General features: G+C 33.1%; 1 protein-coding gene across 1 annotated transcript in view; it reads left to right on the forward strand.

Annotated features, from left to right (window-relative positions):
- Positions 1-12151, forward strand: part of ROBO2 (roundabout guidance receptor 2) — a 637624-nt gene that overhangs the window by 560936 nt on the left and 64537 nt on the right. The window contains exon 18 of the mRNA XM_053706022.1: positions 3303-3485. Coding sequence (XP_053561997.1) covers positions 3303-3485 — 183 coding nt within the window. The remainder of the gene's footprint in view (positions 1-3302; positions 3486-12151) is intronic.

Raw genomic sequence — 12151 nt, forward strand, 5'->3', positions numbered from 1 at the left:
TGCCAAAATAAATGTAATTTTGTTTGCTTGCTTTTTCGGTTAAATGATAGTTCCTAGTACACCCATTGGATATTTTTTTTCTACAGAATAATAAAAGCCACATGAGGAAATAAGTATATTGGACATAAAAAGACCATTGGCCCTTAGGAGCCATTTTTCTACATGATTATGTTCAAAATGGCAACTAATTGTTTCTTTAATGATCCCAGAATCTCTGCCTCAACAATCTTTTATGGTACCTTATTTCATATCATTATTACTTGGTGCTTTGAAAGTAATTACAAAATTTACATTATTTTTTTTTTAAAGTTTTTTTTGTTGTTGTTCATTAACTCCACTGAGTTGTGTAGTGGAATAAATAGATCCTAGGGGTCACATTGTCTGCCTAGGATTTAGCTTTGTAGCTTAATTGGATTTCATATTAACCCTTTTACTCTGAACTCTAAATAAATAAAGAATAAAATAATAAATATTTGCTCATGTAGTTCATTGAACTATTTTTTAACATAATTTAAGAAATTATTGGCTAGTTAACCGATTGGCTATTTAATTTTTTCATTATATTAGAACGATTCCTTTGCTTAAATTGTAAACTCTCTAGCAATAGGCAAATTCACATTAGTGTAAAAATAATATATGTATTAACATAAGCCATTTACTATTTTATTTTTTTACATAACATGTTTGAAGAATAATTTTGAGATATAATTATCACATGGATTTGAATTACTCATTTACTCATGAATATATAGATATATTAATAACTCCTAAAATGTATGTTTTAGTATGATTTTTTGAGATTAAAAAAAACCTTTATTTTCATATTCATGTTACATACTCATGGAAAAATGTTACAGCAAACATCTAATGCAATATTTTTTGCTTGATAAATCTTAAATGAGTAGAGATCTATTAATAGCAACAGAGGGAAACATTTTATTATAATATTAAAAAAAAATTCAGAATTTTCTAATGTTCATGTTTTATATTTTTACAAGACTGAATAAAAATGAATAAAATTATTTGAATACAAATCAGCTCTTATTAGATTGATGCTAGGATCTGGAAACTGTTGCCTTTTATAATCTAGGTTTGATGTAATAATTATGAGAAACAGGAAGTAAAAAAAGTAAAATCTGAACTGTTGTGAACAATATTGTTTCATCCTGCACGTGTATATGTGTTTATATGTGTGTGTCTGCGTGTAGATAAACTTAATTTAGTTTTAGGTAGTTAAATCTATTAAAAGAACACTGCAATTTCAGCAATTTAAACATTTTCATGCCCATCTCTCTTAGTTTGCTTAATCAAAGCAAGAAAACCTGCAAACTTTCACAGATATAATTGCAGTCAAATCTGATGTGTCTAATTAAATTTTGGTTCAACAAATTAGTTTTATTCTTCATTACCCACCAGTAGGAGGAAGACATTGTATATCATTACATCTTTGTCTGCTAAAACAATGGAGCGTTACAGGTCATCTCCATCCCTTGTCTTTGTTGTAATTACTATCTGACAGCATTGTTACACTAGCACCTGCTTTAGGAGAAATTATAGTACAGACATATTGTACCTACAGGTTTAAGTGTGTATTTGTATATACATTTTTATATGTTAAAATGCCTCACTAATAAAATGCAACCAACAGTGCTCTCATTTATTTCCCCAATAAATTATAATTTCTTAGAACAAACTAGCATCTGCATTAATATACAGATAATAAAATGAATTTCTTTAAAAAAAATATATATAATCCAACATTGGCAAAATAGAAAATAACTACCTGCTACAGTATATTAACTTCAAGAATATGTCTAAGACTGTGCTTGTGATTAAAACTTTTATTTAACCTTTATTGTCACAATAAGTAAATGATGCATTGCAGGTTTCAAAATTGTATACAGATCAGAGTGCAAAAAATGTTTAATTGGATTGTACCATATTATCATAAGGGCAAAATTATCAATCTAAACTTTTTTGGGTAACAAGAATTATTTTTATGTCACCGCGTAATCATTTGATTTAATAATAAAAAAAAAAAGCAAAAAAAAAACAAGCAAACTATATAAGCCTGTTTATAATGCCAACTATTATAGACTATGGTATAATCTATCTATATCTATATATATATATCTATATCTATATATATATCTATATATATATCTATCTATCTATCTATCTATCTATCTATCTATCTATCTATCTATCTATCTATCTATCTATATATATATATATATCAAAATCTAAAATCAAAACAGCCTGAAATGTATATTGTACTTAAGTATGTTCTCTTGTTCTTAGTACATATGTCAAAAATATTTTTTTGCATGGTGAAATATTAATTAAAAGCTTGTTAAAGGGAATTCTCGGGCAATGAATTAGAACATGCAATTTTTGCCCAATCAACGTTGTGTTCAACCCCTTTAATCTCTCTTGGAGCTATATCACACACCTGATGATTGTGTGTCTGCCATGGATGATTGTCTCACTGTCTGCTTTCTGTCTGGAGTTAAAAGCATAGAGCTGTGGCACTGAAAGCAGAAAAAAAGTTATTTAACAAATTATAGCATGCAATTTTTACATTCGAAAAATGTCCATTTTATCAAATTAATTAATTCTGCATCAGTTGTGTACTTTTAATGCTCATTGACCGATAAGGCTAAATGATACAGCTTTATGGGTGGAGAAGATCATGTCTCTGAAAACCTCACATGAAAATAATGATTTTTTTCATGACTGGAACATGTATTAAAAAACTTAAAAGCTTTATTTTAAACATTAAACACTAAATAAATAATTGCTTGAATGTTGAATTTAAAGCAAAGATTAGCCTGATAAGGATTTGTACATGTATTTTTAAAAATTATATTAATTGTTTAAATAGTGAAAAAATAAGGGTAACATTTTAATGCTCCTAGAGTAGTGGGTGCCGCCATATTGCAAGTTAGGTTACCTTTTCTGCTGAGGCCAATTAGGAATGATTATAAATGGCTTGCTAGGGTGTGCAACCAATAACTCTGTGGAATATAGCTGTGTCAGCAATTCCATGTTTAACATTAATTGGAAAGTCCACAATATTCTGAATTAAATTACAGTAGAGGAGAACAAAATAAATAATGAAAGTATATTGATAAGTTGTTTTACTACATGTAATTAAACAAATATATTAATAACTTGGGGTGTTTGATATCCCTTTAAATGATAATTCAATACTATATATTAGAAATAGTTGTATAACATTTTGGTGAAGAAAGATTTATTATTGTTGTTTAACATCCAAAAATTATTATTTTGTATTCTAGGAAATCGCAATGAAGTTGTAATTACTGGGAATAATAATAGCATAACAGAGCAAATCACAGATGTTGTAAAACAGCCTGCATTCATAGCCGGAATTGGAGGTGCCTGCTGGGTCATTCTGATGGGATTCAGTATCTGGTTATATTGGCGCAGAAAGAAAAGGAAGGGGTTAAGCAATTATGCTGGTAAGATATGAGATGCTACATTAATTATTGCATGTTATACTATAAGAGTATACACAGTAAAATAATTAGTTAATATTCTATACAACATTTAATGATGTATGTGTATAACATAGAAGAAAAAATATAATGTGTGTATGCTATATAATTAATTGTGCAACTGTAATTTCATTCCAAAGCCTCTACATGTTAGTATTTGTCTTATTGAACATAAAATAATGAAAATATGCAGAGTATAAATCTCTAGAGAAATGCTAGTTTACTAGCTGCAGTATTTAGAGGGCAGCTAATTAACCTATTTACCACCTAAAGTATTGTAGATTTGAATTATTTGGATGATTGACAGCCCCTGCTCACATGCGGCTTGTGCAATGTTAAATGTTTCAATGGATGCTTGCCACGAGACCGGGATGGCAAGGTTCATGATAGCAAATTTCCTCTACCCAGCATATGATAAATGGAGCCCACTGGCAGTTTTTTCTTTATGGCTTCTGGGCTGGTTAATTCTTTGATGACACCAGTTTATAATAATTTTCAGTCTAAACTTTTTCTTAAACATGCTGTTATATAAAAGGGACAGTCTACTCCAGAATTTGTATTGTTTAAAAACATAGATAATCCCTTTATTACCCATTTCCTAGTTTTGCATAGGAAACATGGTTATATTACTTTTTACCCCTGTGATTATCTCTGCAGACTGCCCCTTATTTCAATTTTTGACAGACTTGCATTTTATCCAATCAGTGCTGATTCATAAGTAACTTCATAGGTGTGAGCACACTGTTATCTATATGGCACGCATGAACTAGAGCTGTCTAGCTGTGAAAAACTGTTAAAATGCAAAGGCAGCCTTCAAAGACTTCAAAATTAGCATATGAGCCTACCTAGGTTTAGCTTTCAACAAAAAATACCAACACTACAGAGCAAATTTGATTATAAAAGTAAATTGGAAAGTTGTTTAAAATTGAATGCCCTATCTAACACCTAGATTTAGAGTTTTGCAGCCAAAGGCGTGCGTTAGCTACGCGTGTTTTTTTTCTAGCGCTGCTTCTAAACAATGCTGGTATTTAGAGTTCTCTGAAGGGCTGCGTTAGGCTCCAAAAAGGTAGCGTACAGGCATATTTACCGCCACTTCAACTCTCAATACCAGCGTTGCTTACGGTAGCGGATAGCTGGAAAAACGTGCTCGTACACGATTCCCCCATTGGAAACAATGGGGCAGTTTGGGCTGAAAAAAACCTAACACCTGCAAAAAAGCAGCGTTCAGCTCCAAACGCAGCCCCATTGTTTCCTATGGGGAAACAGTTTCTAAGTCTGCACCTAACACCCTAACATGTACCCCGAGTCTAAACACCCCTAACCTTACACTTATTAACCCCTAATCTGCCTCCCCCGCTATCACTGACCCCTGCATTACACTATTAACCCCTAATCTGCCGCTCCGGACACCGCCGTAACCTACATTATACCTATGTACCCCTAATCTGCTGCCCCTAATATTGCCAACACCTACATAATATTTATTAACCCCTTTTCTGCCCCCCCAACATCGCCGCTACCTTACCTACACTTATTAACCCCTAATCTTCCGACCGGACCTCGCCGCCACTCTAATAAATGTATTAAACCCTAAACCGCCGCACTCCCGCCTCGCAAACCCTATAATAAAAAGTATTTACCCCTAATCTGCCCTCCCTAACATCGCCGCCACCTAACTAACTAAATAACTTTCGTTAGAATAAAATTATATTTAACTTAGAGGGGTGTTAGGGTTAGGGTTAGATTTAGCTTTAGGGGTTAATACATTTATTATAGTAGCAACGAGGTCCGGTCAGCAGATTAGGGGTTAATACTTAAAATTATATTTAATTTAGGGGGGTGTTAGGGTTAGACTTAGCTTTAGGGGTTAATACATTTATTATAGTAGCGACGAGGTCCGTTCAGCAGATTAGGGGTTAATACTTGAAGTTAGGTGGCGGTGATGTTAGGGAGGGCAGATTAGGGGTTAATACTATTTATTATAGGGTTTGAGAGGCGGGAGTGCGGCAGTTTAGGGGTTAATAAATTTATTAGAGTGGCGGCGATATGCGGTCGGCAGATTATGGGTTAAAAAATTTTATTATAGCGATGTTGGGTGCCTCGGTTTAGGGGTACATAGGTAGTTTATGGGTGTTAGTGTACTTTAGAGCACAGTAGTTAAGAGCTTTATGAACCGGCGTTAGCCCAGAAAGCTCTTAACTACTGACTTTTTTCTGCGGCTGGAGTCTTGTCGGTAGAGGGTCTAATGCTCACTTCAGCCAAGACTCTAAATACCGGCGTTAGAAAGATTTCATTGAAAAGATAGGATACGCAATTGATGTAAGGCGATCTGCGGTATGGAAAAGTTGCGGCTTGGAAGTGAGCGTTAGACCCTTTCCTGGCTGACTCTAAATACCAGCGGGCGGTAAAAAGCAGCGTTAGGACCCCTTAACGCTGCTTTTGACGGCTACCGCAGAACTCTAAATCTAGGCGTAAGTTTGAAAGTTTCATTTCAACTAGACTGTCCCTTTAAGCATTTTTTGTGTGTTCAATGTCCCTCTAATGCTTACTCCCATAAGGCAAATAAAGTTAACACATTTTTGTATTGCACTACACAAAATACAAATCTTTTAAATGATCATTCAAATGGTAATATTGTACTATACTTTCTCTTGAATAAATGAGCTATGGCAGGTGTTTGAACTTTGTAGTCTGGTGTTAATATTCATGTATGATATGATGGGGATACTAAGGAACAGGAGTCATGTTAAATACAAAGTAACAAGAAAAATTGGATTAGAAAATGCTGTGCTAATTTGATGTGGGAATGAAGAATTAGTAGGACATATGAGATGTGACAATCTTTCTTTGTTATTTTACATCACTTCACATATGAACTACTTTAGCTGTTGTCATACAGAAATTGTAACCATGGCATGATTCTCTCTTAATGGTTGTTCATCAACAAGCTGCATTACTATATATATATATATATATAAAAATAATATATATATATATATATATATATATATATATAGTATGTGTGTAATGTGTTTACACTTATATATGTAAGATATCTGTTTCTTTTGATACATGTATGCCTACGTACATACAACTATATGTCTATCTATTTACATACATGGATGCAAACACGCATGTGCACACATGCAGCATGCACAACACAGACACTCGTTTATGTAACCATTACATGGTTTATAAATTTGTAAATATATATATACTGTGTATTTATATATATATATATATATATATATAAATAGATATATATATAAATATGTGTATCGTGTTTAATCATAATATCAAAATGTTATTTTTTTAATTTTGTGTGTATCATTTTTATTTTAAAATCACTTTTTAAACCTCCATTGGCTGCTGGCTGGCTACCGCTTCGAACAAAGTCATTACATCATGATGTTCTGTACCACATTCATTGCTAAATACTTTATACAATAAAAAGATGTCCTTTAGCTCATAAAAGAGTTGTGTAACAATCTGTCTTTACTTTCTTGTTTTGCAGTTCAGTCCTTCACCTTTACCCCTGCAGGTACTGTCCTTTAGTTTGTGTACTTCATTTATCATCATGCCATCTTTATCATTTGCTCTCAGATTTAAATATAATTATGGTATATTAACCAACTATCTGTTAATTACAAATATGTTCATCTAAAATAAGCATGAAGCTCACCTACTTAAAATTATCTGGAATAGAATGGCAGTAAGGTTTTTTGAAGTTATTATTCCTAACTTTTAAAAAAAAAAAGTCTTTTGGGAATGCTTAGAGCGTGTCCATGGAAACGTTAATTCAAGCAGTCATACAGCATCCTAAAGGCTAAATAGTTTCAGAAACATTATATTTTTTTCTGAGAGATGTATAATTCATTGAGCCTGCTTCAAAGATTAGATGAAGCATAGTGTATAGGAAGTTATTCCAAATGTCTAAAAAGCCTATGATTATTACTTCACTGATTCTGTGCTAGATTTACATTTTACACATCATGTACCCTGCAACATATACTATTAACAGATAACATTTATACAAAATGGGCAAATATGTCCTTTTTTTACATCCTTTACTTAGATTCCCCAGATACTACCATACACCACAAGGTTGCACTTGGCTCAAAGAAGGGGATCTGGCACAAATCAGGTATTCCCTTTTAATATAATAATAACAAAATATATCAACATTTTTCTGTAGACAATTCCCACAAGATACTACTTCTTATATTTATTTATTTTTTATTATATTTTTACAATATGTTTTATTTTTACATTTTACATGAATGGATACATTTTCCTAAATACCCTAAAACAGTGTTTATTTTTATTATTGTGTCTTGCTATATTTCTAGAAGACTAAAATAATATTTATCTGGGGATATTTTTTAAATAGAAAGCTGCACCTTATTCTTTCACACTTTTATAGACATTTGATCTCACTTATTTACATCCATATTTTACATGTGAAGCAAATCTCCTATGTCATTATATAAATTGACTCACAGCTATTGAGATATATAGATAAATAGATTAATGATAGATAGATACTGTAGATAGATGATAGATAGATAGATAGATAGATAGATAGATAGATGGAAGGACAAACATATATTTTTCAAATCTGGAAGCAAAAAAACAGCCACACAGCTATATAGGTAAATATTCACTAAATATGTCCTGCAACAAAACCACTTTCTGAAATACAAGTCTTCCTAATTCCCTTCAAAGTGAAATTGTAGAGACCACACTGTTTAACTAAATTATTTGAGTACATTGAGAAATTATGTAGTTGCTTTCTATAAAAAGCATATACTGATTTTATATAGATAATTTAAAATATCTTATACCATATCATTGTTCAGTATAATTACATTCAGGAAGAGATTTGTAAGGAAAATCAGCTGATGAGTATGGCAAAATGACTGCCTTTAGTAGTTACCTTAAAAGTACATTAAATTAATTTAGCATATGTATAGTAAATATCAGAAATTAATTATGGTATTGCAAAGGAGCTGCCTTATAAAATAATTATTTTGTTAGTATTTTTTTTTTCTTAGCAAATTAAAGGTACTTCTGAAAAACTTCATGGGTATTTGAATAATGTTTTCATCATTTGCTGTAGCCAATACAAATAGAGATGTATATGGGTCCTCCACTGCTTTAAAGGGACACTGAACCCATTTTTTTTCTTTTGTGATTCAGATAGAACATTCAATTTTAAGCAACTTTCTAATTTACTCTTATTATAATTTTTTCTTCGTTCTTTTGCTATCTTTAATTGAAAAAGAAGGCATCTAAGCTTTTTTCTTAGTTCAGAACTCTGGACAGCACTTTTTTTTATTGGTGGATGAATTTATCCACCAATCAGCAAGGACAATCCAGGTTGTTCACCAAAAATGGGCCAGCATCTAAACTTAAATTCTTGCATTTCAAATAAAGATACCAAGAGAATAAAGAAAATTTGATAATAGGAGTAAATTAGAAAGTTGCTTAAAATGTTATGCTCTATCTAAATCATAAAAGAAAAAAAATTGGGTTCAGTGTCCCTTTAAGTAAATAAGTAAACACTGAGTAGCATATAGCAATAACAGTACATGTGTATATATATATATATATATATATATATACAGTGTCCCACAAAAGTGAGTACACCCCTCACATTTTTGTAAATCTTTTATTATATCTTTTCATGTGATAACACTGAAGAAATGACACTTTGCTACAATGTAAAGTAGTGAGTGTACAGCCTGTATAACAGTGGAAAAGTGGAAATGTCCAAATTGGTCCTAAAGTGTCAATATTTTCTGTGGCCACCATTATTTTCATGCACTGCCTTAACTCTCTTGGGCATGGAGTTCACCAGAACTTCACAGGTTGCCACTGGAGTCCTCTTCCACTCCTCCATGATGACATCACAGAGTTTGTGGATGTTAGAGACTTTGCACTCCCCTACTTTCTGTTTGAGGATGCCCCACAGATGCTCAATAAGGTTTAGGTCTGGAGACATGCTTGGCCAATCCATCACCTTTACCCTCAGCTTCTTTAGCAAGGCATTGGTCATCTTGGAGGTAGGTTTGGGGTCATTATCATGTTGGAATACTGTCCTGCGGCCCAGTCTCCAAAGGGAGGGGATCATGCTCTGCTTCAGTATGTCACAGTACATGTTGGCATTCATGGTTCCCTCAATGGACTGTAGCTCCCTAGTGCCAGCAGCACTCATGCAGGCCCAGACCATGACACTCCCACCACCATGCTTGACTGTAGGCAAGATACACTTGTCTTTGTACTCCTCACCTGGTTGCCGCCACACACGCTTGACACCAAATAAGTTTATCTTGGTCTCATCGGACCACAGGACATGGTTCTAGGACTCAATGTCCTTAGTCTGCTTGTCTTTAGCAAACTGTTTGTGGGATTTCTTGTGCATCATCTTTAGAAGAGGCTTCCTTCTGGGACGACAGCCATGTAGACCAATTTGATGCAATGTACGGCGTATGGTCTGAGCACTGACAGGCTGACCCCCAACCCTTCAACCTCTGCAGCATTGCTGGCAGCACTCATAAGTCTATTTCCCAAAGACAATCTCTGGATTTGACGCTGAGCACGTGCACTCAACTTCTTTGGTCGACCATGGTGAGGTCTGTTCTGAGTAGAACCTGTCCTGTGAAACCGCTGTATGGTCTTGCCCACCGTGCTGCAGCTCAGTTTCAGGGTCTTGGCAAACTTCTTATAGCCTAGGCCATCTTTATGTAGAGCAACAATTATTTTTTTCAGATCCTCAGAAAGCTCTTTGCCGTGAGGTGCCATGTTGAACTTCCAGTGACCAGTATGAGAGAGTGTGAGAGCGTTAACACCAAATTTAACACACCTGCTCCCCGTTCACACCTGAGACCTTGTAACACTGAGTCACATCACACCGGGAGGGAAAATGGCTAATTGGGCCTAATTTGGACATTTCCACTTAGGGTTGTACACACTTTTGTTGCCAATGGTTTAGACATTAATGGCTGTGTGTTGAGTTATTTTGAGGGGACAGCAAATTTACACTGTTATACAGGCTGTGCACTCAATACTTTACATTGTAGCAAAGTGTTTTTTCTTAAGTGTTGCCACATGAAAACATATAATAAAATATTTACAAAAATGTGAGGGGTGTACTCACTTTTGTGGGATACTGTATATATACACATACACATTAAATACATATTATGAACTCACAAATTAAAAAATAAATCCCATAAAAAGGTATAGTTAGATATATAGATAGATAGATAGATAGATAGATAGATAGATAGATAGATAGATAGATAGATAGATAGATAGATAGACAGATAGATACATAGATACATAGATATACAAATAATAGTCTATTATATTAATGTATCCCTTTAAGTTTGTATTTATTTATTTTTTTATAATATATAAAATGCAAAAATAAGAAACACAGGCACCTAAATAGGGAATATATAGCAAAATATTGAAATGTCATTTGCTTTTATAAAGGAGAACTTTACATAAAATCTTGCTTAGTAGAGTATAGAGTTTAATAGCAGTAAACAAGTGAGCTCTTTAGAATTAGGTTTAGAATGAGGTAAACTGATAGAGTTAGACAAGATAAGCTACATAAAAATTCCAGAGCAGTTTTATAAGGTGAAGTTACTCTCAAGCAAAATCAGCTACTTGATTCTGAATGAAATCTGAAAGTGCTGCCCCTCATTGATTAAATAGAGATTGGTTTGGATCATTTGCTTCAAGTATTCACTCAGTAAGCGTAATCAGAAAACTATACAGGTTTCATTATTCTATTTTTAATTTTCTTTTTAAGTTTATTACAAGAATATTTTGCATTTTAAATAAGCAAATCTATCAACTTGCCATTTAGATTAACACTGTTGCTGACATGATAAAATAAGCTGTACGCAGGCTCAGTTCATTCTATAGGATTCTCTAAGTCACTTTGTTTTGATGCACCTGCGTGTATAATATGCATAGGGTGTTGTGTGTCTTTCAGTAATGCATTTGTTTTTTGTCTCATTGCTTGATTACGTGTGTCTTGCAGTTTGAAGTAATTTTTCTTTTAAAATATAGATCTCATAAAAACTTGTATATTCATTTATGACTTTTTTGAAACATAGCCAGTCAGCATCCATGTTCTAGATTCTACCTCAGATCTACTCCAGATCTTATTATATTAAAGAAGTGTTTGGAAATAAAAGTTGAAAACATTTAAGGTGATTAAAATGTCAATTTAAATATATATATATATATTTTTTTAATGTATATAATTTATATATGTATATACAAAAATATACACTTGTTTAAATTGTGTGTGTGTATATATATATATATATATATATATATATAGATATCTATAAACAAACACTGCTAGGCCTAGTACTCACGGTAACCTTACTGAACCGGGGAGCACTACAAGTAATTGCATATGTCAAAAGAAGGAAGACACTCTCTGGATTTAAGTAGGGGTAATCTTTATAATCGGTCATGACGTTTCAGGGTTTTATCCCCGTCTTCAGAACAACCTGAAGACGGGGGATAAAACCCCAAAACGTCATGGGGGATTAAAAAGATTATCCCTACTTAAATCCAGAGAGTGCCTTACTTCTTTTGACATA

The sequence above is a fragment of the Bombina bombina genome, chromosome 3, assembly GCF_027579735.1.
Source record: "Bombina bombina isolate aBomBom1 chromosome 3, aBomBom1.pri, whole genome shotgun sequence".
Taxonomy (NCBI): Eukaryota; Metazoa; Chordata; class Amphibia; order Anura; family Bombinatoridae; genus Bombina; species Bombina bombina.